This window comes from Grus americana, chromosome 3, assembly GCF_028858705.1.
Source record: "Grus americana isolate bGruAme1 chromosome 3, bGruAme1.mat, whole genome shotgun sequence".
NCBI lineage: Eukaryota > Metazoa > Chordata > Aves > Gruiformes > Gruidae > Grus > Grus americana.
The window spans coordinates 49,321,313-49,334,249 of NC_072854.1; the positions used below are offsets into that span (position 1 = coordinate 49,321,313).

The following is a 12,937-nucleotide window of genomic DNA, read 5'->3' on the forward strand; positions in this document are numbered from 1 at the left end:
CCAACAGATGCATTTCAATACAGTGTAGCTTTAAATCAGCATACACAAATAATATGGACAATTATCACAGAATAAGAAATATCTACAAGTAACTTGCAATAAAACACAGTGGTCACAGCATATGGCCAGTTAAAATGGAGTTCCCACTATAGAACAGTGGGCAAAAGAACTAAAACCACCTTAATCTTTAAACTTATCAACAGAAATATCTTAATAATAAGGAATTATTTTGTTTCTGTATTTGACACTGATGCAACTGCTATCGGAATACTGACTTCAGAAGTGGATATATCTCAAGGCGGCTGTGGAAAGGGTTTAAATAATAGAAAAGAATTAATGCAGAAATGAGGGAAAGATTGTTTAAATTCAAGAAGGAAATGGTAATTCACAGCTTTTATCTTCCAGTATCTTTAGAAAGTCAAAAAAGTGAACAAACAGCTGTAGCGCTCAGGGTAGGATATACACAAGTTTTTGTCAGGACTATTCATTGTTTCTTCTTAAAGCCATTTAGTTGTACAAATTTAAAAAATGCTTGGAATTGAATTGTATCTCTAGTTCTATGCAATTTGCCACTTGCATAACCTATTGCTACATGCCCTTGTAAACAGTCCCTCTCCAGCTTTCTTGTAGGCCCCCTTTAAGTATTGAAAGGCTGCAATAAGGTCTACTCAGAGCCTTCCTTTCTCCAGGCTGAACAACCCCAACTCCCTCAGCCTTTCCTCGTAGGAGAGGTGCTCCAGCCCCCAATCATTTTTGTGGCCCTCCTCTGGACCCACTCCAACAGGTCCATGTCTTTCCTGTGCTGAGGACCCCAGAGTTGGATGCAGTACTCCAGGTGGGGTCTCACCAGAGCAGAGCAGAGGAGGAGAATCACTCACCTCCCTCAACCTGCTGGTCATGCTTCTTTTGATGTGGCCCAGGATATGGCTGCCTTCCTGGGCTGCAAGCGCACATTATCAGCTCATGTCCAACTTTTCATCCACCCCAACCCCTTCTCTGCAGGGCTGCTCTCAATCCCTCCATCCCCCAGTCTATACTGATACCAGGTGGTTGCCCTGACCCAGGTGCAGGACCTTGCACTTGGCCTTGCTGAACCTCATGAGCTTCACATAGGCCCACTTCTTGAGCTTGTCCAGGTCCCTCTGGATGGCGTCTCATCCCTTGGGTATATCAACCACACCACTCAGCTTGGTGTCATCTGCAAACCTGCTGAGGGTGCAGTGCATCCCACTGTCTGTGTCATTGATGAAAACATTAAACAATACTGGTCCCAATACAGATCCCTAAGGGATACCACTCGTCACTGATCTCTATCTGGACATTGAGCCATTGACCACTACCCTCTGGATACAACCATTTAACAAATTCCTCAACCACCAAACAGTCCATCCATCGAATCCGTATCTCTCCAATTTAGAGAGAAGAATATTGTGGGGAACAGTGTCAAAGGCCTTACTGCAGTCCAGATTGGCAACATCCGCAGCTCTTCCCTTGTCTACTGATGTAGTCACTCCTGCCACAACTTGTAATCGTTTTCTTTTATACTTGCCCAACTCCACTGCCAATGGAGACATGTCTGAGAGGAGTCTGACTCCATCTGCTCTACAAGCCTCCCTTTTAGGTAATGGAAAGCAGCTATTAAATCTATCTTCAGCCTCCTTATCTTCAGGCTAAACAAGGCAGTTCCCCCACTTTCTTCTAATAGAGCATATGCTCCAGCCCTATAATCATCCCAGCAGCACTCTGCTGGACTCCTTTCTGTTTGCCAACATTTCTTTTGTCCTGGGGTCCCAAAGAGGACGCAGCATTCCCTGCGCAGCTTTACAAGTGCTGAGCCGAGGGGAATAATTACTCACCATCTGGCTATATTCTGGGGGGCCCAAGGGCTAAACCAGCTCCCTGGTTAATCTTCATTTCTGCAACACCACACAACAGACTTTTATGTTCAGCTTGTTGTTGATGATTACCCACTTCCACAAAGCTGCTTCCCAGTCAGTCCCTAGCATACCCTGACATATGGGATTTTTCCTGCCTCTGGTGCAGGACTTTGCACTTGCACCTGTGAGCTTCAGGAGGCTCCTGGTGGCCTCCAGCTTGTCATGGTCCCTCTGAACAGCAGATCTGCCCTCCAGTGTATCAAACACTCCCTCCAACTTTTTTCTTTTAGTCATAAACAAACTCACTAAGGGTTTAATGGGTGGCATACATATAAACAAATAAACTGTACAGACAGCTACAACTGCAAGTCAAGTATACAAGTGTATATTCTTAATATTAAAGTAAGTGTATTTTCCACTGATGCCTGCTTTAACAAGCATTGCATTTAACTGCTAAAGCCAGAAAGGAGTCTTCCCAAAATTTAGTATCATTTCTCCATCCATATTATTTCCAGGAAGACTAAGAGTCCACATGCATACATAATTCTGCTGATTGGTGAGCAATTTTAACCAATTTTATATAAAGTTAAATTTTGTGTGGTATGCCTTGAGCATGAAACAGCTTTGTTGATGAAAGATAAACACTTTAAACACTTCAAAACTAACTGTCCATGCTATTCAGAAACAATATTTACAGCTGGTTACTCTCATTTCTCAGCTATTTAAAGACCTGTCTCTAAATGACTTTAGGCCATCTGAACTCATTCTTCTTATCCTTGTACAATAAACACACAGATAATTATGACTGTCAAGGACTTCAGGAAGACTCCGATACGTATTTGACTCTCACTGACTACTACAGTTCAGTGCCAGCCTTTTGAGAACACAGCTTGAAATACTGGTATGGCATCATTAAAACTTAAGATTTTTTTTTTCTTTTCTATTTTACACATTGCCACCATTCACAGTTAAAATATTCTCGCTACTAAATACTTAGGTTACTTGGGTATTTTGACAGATCACGGTGTGTATGTATATATACACACACATACAAATCCACAACTGAAGAGGGCACCCAAGTTTATTAGTCTCTTCAGGCATGAGTAACTATTGGGTATGGAGAGACAGGACCTTAGAACTGCTTTGACTTAAAGTAAGCGACAGAAGCTACAGAAATATGTGGAAATATTCTTCACATCATAGACAGCAAAGTACAATGTTCAACATGAATGTACATATCTGAAGTAGCCATAATTTTGCCTTGTAATTACACAACAGACATTATATGAAATATCTCCACCGCATGATGTGCACATTAATCTTACATACCCTCCAAATCCGCATTCAGCTGTCACATTACTATATAATACCACTGGAAAGCAGCAGAGATTGTAAAATTTGAGAGTAAAAAACAAATAGACTTTACTTGCCCTGTCTATGTTCAATAAGACATGGAATCACCACAAAAGTAAACAACATGCTAACTAACTCAAGTACTATAATAGTCAAATACAGTGGTATGGGCCCCAAGGTTGGTTACCTTGGTCTGTCACTCCCTTTTTAGTACTATTATCTTGTAAATTAATTAAATAAATTCAACTCTGCTTGCCTATATGCACTATAACAAGTTTCCAACAGCAGTGTTTACAACCAGAGAACAGTTAGGAGAAACTTCTTCATGTATAGTTAGCCGTAGATTCTAGTTTAAAAAAAAAAATTAATTCATAAGCCACACTATAAATTGAGCTACGAATGCAATCCAAGGAAAAAAAAAGGGGGGGGGCATACCTCCTCTAAGACTGTAGAGTTATGTTTGAGATCAGTGTATTCAACACATTTACTTTCATGCTGTAATGAATCTGTTAGTTTTTATAGCAAAGTAGTGTTCTGAAGATAAAGAAATAAAAGCCTATTGCTTGTTTTGCAGTTTAACAGGACATTTTGAAAACTGTATGACAAAGCAGCATTTTACTCTTTAGATTATCTATCAGATCCAAAAAGCTATTTTCTTTTAATAGACACAAGGGAGCCATACCTTACAATTTTTTTTTTCATTTATTAAACATAAAGTGAAACTTCTGTTTCGTGAGTAAGTACACTGTTTCCTTAACAACACCTCCCTTCATTTCTAGGTCATCAATTTATCTGGAAAAGGTTCAGGGGAAGAAAATAATCAAGATGGACTACTTTCTTTCCTTTATTCAAATATGAAAATGCATACATCCTACCAAATTTAAGCTTTCTGTGTAGCCTAAAAGCAGATAAGTAGGTATTGCCACTTAAGCTAAAAAGAAAGCTCTGATGACTATTAAAAATGTGTAATCCATTTTGGAAATACATAACCCACAGGTTGCATGGGAATAGAGCAGCAGGACTTGTTACAGACTCTCTTGAGTAATTCAAAAGGAAAAGGACTCCTGACAATTTTACTCATCCTCCAGTTCTCTGCTCCAAGTCTAGACAGTCTGGGTATTTTCATGCCTTCTTTGCCTCTGATTATGCTGTGTTTATATACATGAAAACAGAGTAGCATATCTCCGTATAACTTGCTAACCTACTTTGCTTTCCCCATACTATACTTTGTCTAAAATACTGCTTTTCTTAAGAGTCAAGGAAACTTGATATAATGCCTCTGTCAAATGTAGGCGTTCACTCCCTCAACAACTAAAGAAAGTTAATTTTAAAAGTCAAGTCCATTTCTTAGGGAAAGTTTACTTTGAAATTTAGTTAGACCTTACATGTCTTCCAGGAAATGACATATTTTGAGGGGGAGGGAGGAAAGCAGAAGGCAGTAAAAAAAAAAAAGGTTCTCCATCACTTATACCTAAGTAAAATAGATTTAGAGAAATAAAGTCAAAAATTCTCTCAATCTGAATCCAAGTCTACCAAATATCTGAAAAAACTACAGAACAGGAGCAGTGACGGTTGAGAACCAGCTTATTTGTGATTTGGGTTGAAGACAAAAGGAGCACACCTGCTTCAGTAGGAAGTCTGGAAGGTGGCTATATTTCTGAAGAAATGGTAGTGTTCCAGGAAGAAGAGAGTCAAAGCGAGGACAAAACACAAAGCCCTTGAAACTGCAACAGGTATATAAATTCAAACTCTCCAATACATATGAATAGATTATATGGTTGGCAGATAACCTGTGCCAAAGATGCAGAGACCTCCAAGCTTGCTCCCTCAGAGTTTAACAGTTTTCATTAGACACATGACATCTAACACAAAGTGGTGAAACCACTAGAAGGCATCTCTATCTGTGTCTACTTATCTCTAGACAACCTCCTCTCATGGTGGAGACGTCAGTATAAAGTAGCATTGTGAGTGCTGGGTTGCCTTTTGCTTTCCTCCCTTTTCTGCCTTGGCGCAGTTCATGCCCTCCTTTGAGGCGCACCGATGCGCACTGGTCTCATTAACACAGCAGCTCTGCCCTCTTGTTGAGAGCGGAGCAGAGAAAGCCAAGGGGGGAATTCAGGCTGCCATCAATTCCCCACCTTTGCACTGTGACAAAGGGCAGCTCTGCAAGTAGGCAGCAGGCCAGCACAGAAGAGTAACATGGCAAAAGCCAGTTTTGGGGTGGGGGTGTGGGGTGTGTGACAGTTTAGAACCATGATACTGTACCTATACGGGTGGAGAATTAGTTTAGTCATTTGTGCAGAACGGGTAACAGGCCAGTAAACGCTGCAGAACGGGTAACAGGCCAGTAAACGCTGCAGAACTAACACTGAAGTCTAGGTCACATCCATTACTAGGAAAAAACCCCGCAAGCAAACCCCAAACAAAAACCACCACCAAAAAAAAAAAATATCCCTGGGAAGGCCTGCTCTGCTGCATCTGATTCATCCTGCAGGTCCAGCCTGTCTGCACCTAGCCCCAGCTCAGCACTAAAACAGTGCTGGGCTGACTGAGTCTGCCTACACCGCACCCCCGCAGGGTTCCATAATATCAGCAACCCCAATGTTTGGTGTATACCATGCTATCTTAACTCCAGAATAAGCAGGTATTGACACTAATTGTAAGAAAACGTGACTCATTTCCAGAAATTTTTAACCACCAGCCCAGGAAAGGTAATGACTTTTTTTTTTTTTTAAAAAAATCCTCTTTTAACCAATATACCCATTTTCAAAGCTGAAAAGAATTGTTTAGTCTTTCTTCACAGTTAACCAAATCTCTACAGATAGAGCATGGAAACACATTACCATTTTGGCAGTGATACAGGGAAGAAAAAAAAAGATGGCTTTGTGATTTAAAAACTAATGACTTGTTTGTTCATTTCCTGTTAAATTTCTGATGATTTTCTAAGCACATATTGCCTAGTTTAAGTTTCAAATGACCAGCTGACATTAGAGATTTTTTGTTCAGCTACCAAAGCACATCCATCATCTCGGACTAAGGTAAAGAACAGTATTGCTCCCACCAGTTCTCTACCAAGAGGAAAAACATACGTATCAAACCTGAGTGGGGCATGTGTACATAACACAAAAGAGATGCTGATAACATATGACACTATTTCTTTTTGGCAGTTCAAACGTTTCTAAAAAGGAATGTAATAACTCAGAAAAAAACAAGACTTCTGCCCCTCAAAAACCCAGGACTGGTTTAGAAACAATTTAGAAAGAAATGCAAGAAAATACAGGCCTGATTCTGTCAGTAAGACAAGAAAGAGATCACATGCATTAAAAGATAAAATATTGCATATTCTGAATGTTTGCAGGATTTTTCTCCTTTAATAAGAACACTTCAATATGGCCACTTAACTTTTGGTAAGCCCTACAGTATGAATGAGCATTACATTCTTTTTCCATAATATTTTCAGTAAAATAATGACTTCATTATATTTTATAATGCATAAAGAAGCCTTAAAATGGCCATGAGTTTTTACTGTTTATTTCCCCCACTCATGTATCAGAAATACCAAGTTTAGTCTTCACTGGTTATAAAGGATGCCTGTGAAAATTTCAGGGTACGGTTGCTTATGTCTCTCCACAACTGATGAAAAGCAGCTGTGTTGAATCTAAAACCCCTCCTTTATCAGAACTATTATATACTGAAGTTATAGATATTAATTCTTTGAACCATGCAAAAAATATAGCTCTCCCCCTAAAAACAGTTGAGATTTCATTTGATCCTGAGTCATCACTAGGCCCACAAAGTCTTAATGTTTCAAAGCTGAAAGTCTTTATTTTTCCACACAAAAGGCAAGAAGAAAAAAACCACCCACTTGAAAAATCCTCTTTATCCATGATAAAAATGGCCATAACACTATCAAAGCAAGAACAGTAGTAACATTTTCCATCCATTCTGACCCAAGAATTTTAACAATTCTTACAAAGGAACACAGGTCAGTATAATTATATAGCCTGCCTTTATCGCTTCCCTACCACAGTGAGACATCCATTACACTGGTCAAAATTAGGGCAACATAGATGTACCCATCCCAAAGAGGTGTTCTAGCTAAGAAATACCCGGTTTATGGACAAAAATCGGCTAACTGAAGTCTGAAGAACAAGCAAAACCATAGCACAAGCAATAGAGAGGAAAGAATGTTTACCTTCCTGATTTGGTAGCAAATTAAGACAAAACCAGAAGTGGTGGAAGGAGGGATGTAAGGGTTGTTATGAATACCTACCAGCTGTTACCAGCACCAGATTTTGCCACAAATTCACTATTACAGCTCTTCCCCCAAAACTGAAAAGGTTCTCATGCTACCTGTTTAAGTACTTCCTTCTTAGAAGAACCATTTATACCAAATGTTACTTGTAATTGGTAGTTACATTTCTCCAAACAAGCAAATTTGGATTTTTTTTTTTCAAAAATGTAAGTTTAATACATATCCCATAAGTATTGCTATCACTTGTTAAACAAGTAACACTTCCTATATTTAAGAACTGAAGAAAATTGTTTGAAGTTTCACAGAAAAAAAGAGACTGCAGATGTATCATTACTTACAAGGCAGTTATCACAAATGCTACTTTCTTTTCTTTTTTGTGGTCATTCATTCTGTTTCACAAAGAGGTTTAAAATTATTACATCTCAAACGAAAGCCTATAAAAACATACTGAAAGATACAACATGCTTAAAAAGAGTTTTCTTGGTTTCACAAGCTTTTCTTGTTTCTCTTTTATGAAGAGCCGAGAAATTAAAATTAGCATTTGAAAGTATTCAAAAGATTGTTCAAACTTCTCATTTAGGTGTCAGATTCCACAGGTGTGATTTCTCATTAAGTACAGCGAAACGTTCTTGAAATCAACCTTGCTAGGCAACCTGTGTTCTCAACACTATAAAGCAAACCAGTACAATTCTGGTTTCCCTGCAGCTGAATATACTCTTAGACAAATAATAAACTAAAAGATAGAGCCCAAGATGAGCACAGAAAGAACATACTGCACATCTGTTCTCTTATCTTACATGTTGAGGGCATTGAGGTTCCATAACTTCTGGTTAAGAAAAGAACCTTAACTAATACTATTTCATTATGTAGTCAACTCTTTTGCTATTATTATACTCATATAACTCATTATGCTACTATTATAACTCATGTTAGAGGTCTTTTAATTTTAAAAAGCATTAATAAAAAAGAGCACATAAAGTGCACTGCTGGAAACACTTGAGTACCAGGACTAGGTGACAGGATTTCTTTTTGCAATAAAGCTAATAATTCTTGAAATAGAAAACGAAATTATGCTGGCACAGCATTTTGCTTCTCTCAAACTAAACTGCTTGCAAGACAAATACTACTCCAGCAGAATACTTTTTTTCACAGAATTATTGAAATTGCAGTTTAAACTGACTTGTAACAATGAAAGCTTTAGGGAAACATCTATTTTTATGCTGATTCTGGCTTCCAATGGACCAGAACTCTTTATTTACTGCTAATTCACAAAAGTGAATATATTATCAGTCAGTTTGCTGGCTAATATCTATACAAAACAGAATCTCTCCAGAAGTACTTTGAATTGAACCAGATAAAGTGCAATTTCTTACTTGATAAATTTTGCAGCTGTGTACTGCATCCCTCAAGATCTTACCATGCAAATGGCAAATTAAGATAACACCTCAATTTCTAACTCACCACCAATTAAACAAAAAAATAGAAACCAGAGTTTCTAAGCACTCAACCTTCAAAATTGTTACAGGAATACCTTTAATATGAAAGGCAATACCACTAAACAATAAAAAAAAATTAGAAAACCCACACACATGAAATACACACATTAAACCCAGACTAATTTGCAACCTCACTGTCTAAAGCAAAACACATGCCTCAAGTCTTCTTGCATTCAAAGGTTCTCCTGTTTCATTTAATTTTCATTATAAACATAAGGGAAGATGTTAATTCTAAGTGTTTAGTATTTTACATCTCAACATAGAATAGACATCTTCATGCTTAGAGCTTTCGTAAAGTAAATTTACCAGTAATAATATAATGACAACTTCAGGAGATGAGGAAAATGCATTGAAAGTGGCATTACCACTCATTCCAGATAGCAGTTTCTGAAATACTTAGAAAGCTTTTCAACTTAGAGGCCATTAAGAACCATGATAAGAGAGAAGAGACACTAAAAACAAAAGAAGTTATATTTTGCACTGCAATATAGATTCATACCATCTTTGCATGAAGTAAGAATACTAATTATTTTAGAACAACCTGTTCTGAATTATTTTCCTGACTTTTTCAAGTCAATACTTATCTATGCAGAAATCTTTGTGAAAGCCATGGTAATATCAGCAATAAAAAAAATATATTTGGCAGAGGGAAAAGTAAAATTATTAATCTATTGGCAACTTTTTTCAAAGTTTACCTGTACTGTTTATCAGTGACAATCCTTAAGCATAAACTAGAGGAGACGACCTTTTTTACTTTACAGTCCAAGATAGATAATACTGAACAACACCTACACCCCAGGTGTCTCCCAAATAAAGACAATCAGTTGCACATAAGTACAGTAGACAATATTTAGTTTGTTTTGCTGCTAGTTTTGGTTTGTTAAAATAGAGTCATGACCCAATTTATTTCCTTGAATATCTCAAGCCACATTTGAATTCTCACAGAAAATGGTGACTGTTTTTATAATAGATCTTTTCCGTGACATTAAACTAAAATTCTGCAGAATAATATTTTATATCCTGTACCATGACTAAAATTTGAAGAAATTTATTAGCATGCTAGACCTAAATATAATTAATTCCTGATGCATTATATTTACCATTCTGTAATCCCATCCACAGTTGCTTATGATCCTTTTTTTGCATCTCATTGATGACTTGACTTTTGTGCTTTAAAGCATCTGCTTCTTTTATACAAGCCATAAAATGAGCTTCAATCACATCCTTAGAATGGCAGTGTAGAAGATCCTTCTCTGGAAAATTCTACAAAGATAAAAGATAGATCAAGAGAAATAAATGCATCACACGGAAGATGAAGAATAAATGATAATTTCAATCGGGTTTATATTTATACAAAAGAAGTCCAGTGGAATCTGGTACTTATGGAAGAAGGTAACAACCATTCTCTCACACCGCTGACAAGAAAGGTTTTACAGTGAAAAACGTTTCAGGAAAAATAAAAGTTGAACAATTTTCTGTAAAATAAGAAAATACTCTAAATCACCCAATTGCAACTTGATAAATTTAAACACATCAGTGGATGTATTTAGGCCCTGAGATCCAAAATTCAGGAAATGAAGAGTTTTAACATGTTTTCAAGCAGACATTCAATTCTCTGGCAGTGAACAGGAGGAAAGGGGGAGAAGTGAGTGACAAGCACCCAATTCCTACTGACTGTCAATAGTAGTTTAGCACCCCTTTCTATGCAGGCCTTTGAAAAATGTTTACTCCAAGTATCATCACCCACATATATGAGCTCTAGCATCTACGTCACTTACAAACATTTTTCTTTAGAGATACTGGAAATCCTTGTCAGCTCTAACTCTACCTAATACATGTGCCTATTGCTAGCCCGTGTGACTTGATTCGATACTCCTTCTACTTGGTCAGAGCTAGTGCACTGCATTCAGCATTGAGGATGCACAGTTAGCACTCCCCAGGTAACTTTTACCCCCTTAGTAAATAACAAATAGATTTCCTAATTCATTTATTAAGAAATTATAGTAAATCTCGTTCAGGTACAAAAAAAAATTCTTTGAAAATTAACTAACCAGAAGTTCAGCACTGTAGTACAAGTTGAACAACAGTTAGGGTTGTTCTTCCTCTCATTTTTCTTTTATCAGTGCTTAGTATCACTTGCCATTTTACAATAACACAAGCATTCACTATCACCAATTCATTGTCTTTAGTTTTCACAGGTTTAAAAACCTAGCATGTTCTATCACCTCCTTATTCATCTTCTTTTCACAGTTGCTTATGACTGTGCTGAACAGTGCAAACCCCCAGAGCCAAACCAGAGTGGCATCATTAGTGCTCCCCTTCATAATAAGAACTTGCCATGTATTTTTGTACTGTAATTCTTATCTGTTATTCCACGAGAGAATCTTTCCTCTAAACACGTTACAAATTGGCTATTTAAAAAAGCTTTTGTGAAGGACTGTCAAAACCATTTTGGAAATACAAGTACATATAACGGGATACTTTTCAAAGGCTTTTACAACATAGTTAACATGTCACAGTAAGAGCAATATAATGCTGGAAAAACCCATACCTTCCCTCCTCCACACAAAACCAGGAAAAATAGTGAAGACTGCTTCAAACTACTGGAACTCAAGATATCCAAGAACCGCTAACAGTTGGCAATATGAAAGGGAGCTGAGGATTGCCTTACCTGAAGGAAATTCTGAGGACAAGGATGACAGTTCCCTCCTTATTAGGTTATTGAAAAGATTTGGAAATTAAATAATGGAATTACATATTGTGATTCCTCCTTATAACAGCAAACCCGGACTCTGGAAACTGTGGTTCAAAAGCATGAGTATCTTCCAAAAACAGGAGTATAAAAGGAAGAGAAGACCGCTAATATCTTTTTTTACTGAAGCAAACGTGGTTTGCTGTTGAGCTCAAAGGGAATGCTACTGTTTCTTAGGACTGATGTATGTAGAGCTAACTAGAAATCTAAGGACAGAAATAAAGCTTGTTTCTCATATGAGGATGGCCAAGTACAAAGACATTAAAGAGGACAGAACAGAAAGTTATCCTTCTAGGGCAGACCTTGCTCCCTTTCTCCCCTACAAAGCTGAGTATCTCAGCATCATTAGGCCCAAGATGAATGAACACATTACTGGGATTGTTACTCACCAGCTGACATCTGTATAGGCCTGTAAGATACTTTTAGAAGTTTAACTTACTTGCTCTAATTAAAAAAAAAAGAAAAAAAAGAAAAAAAAGAAAAAAGTAAAAGTCTGGTAACCAATCCAAAAGAAAAGAACAGTCAGAAATAGCATAATTCAAGATCAAAAAAGTTCTTTACATGCAAGAATTCAAAGTGAGACACTGGCAACCCTCAAAAAAAAAAGATGAAACAGTAGAATGCACCTAAAGCCAAGTAACACAGGAACCTAGAAACTGACTTTCACAGTTAAAAGCTGAATTTTTAGCCAAGTTTATGAAAACAACAGTTTTGTTAAAACAACTGTTTTAGTACACACGTTGAAATATATATTGAACTGCAGGGTCTTTTATTTGGACATTCCTGCCTTTCTATAGGTAGGCATCTCCCTGCTGACTTTCTTCCACTGAATTTCAAATTACAGGGATTGTCACTCCTTGGGGATGCGTTCCAGAGAACATACACAGTGTGGTCTGCAGAATAGCAAGGAGATATTTAAAACTGGTCAAAGCTAGCTAAGCTAGTGGAAGAAATCTAGCCACAGTAGTACAAAGGTATGGCATGATTCCCTTTCCCAGCTTCTAAGGGATAACACTGTGGAAGATTGGAAAACACTCCTACAATCTCAGTGCTGTCAACTCTTTTCTTTAGAAGAAAAACACTGACACATTTCTATGCAGTACTGTGAGTAGAAGCTGAAAAACCTAAACATGAAAGTGATAACTTAGAAAACAACACTGCTGCATCTAAAGAGGCATATGAAACAGTTTCACCTACATGAGAC

General features: G+C 37.5%; 1 protein-coding gene across 4 annotated transcripts in view; it reads right to left on the minus strand.

Annotated features, from left to right (window-relative positions):
• Positions 1-12,937, minus strand: part of ATG5 (autophagy related 5) — an 83,098-nt gene that overhangs the window by 51,122 nt on the left and 19,039 nt on the right. For all 4 annotated transcript variants that reach the window (XR_008576361.1, XM_054820346.1, XM_054820344.1 and 1 more), the window contains one exon: positions 10,082-10,244. Coding sequence is in view for 3 of the 4 variants with exons in the window: in XM_054820346.1 (XP_054676321.1) it covers positions 10,082-10,244 (163 nt within the window). In the remaining variant the exon portion in view is untranslated. The remainder of the gene's footprint in view (positions 1-10,081; positions 10,245-12,937) is intronic.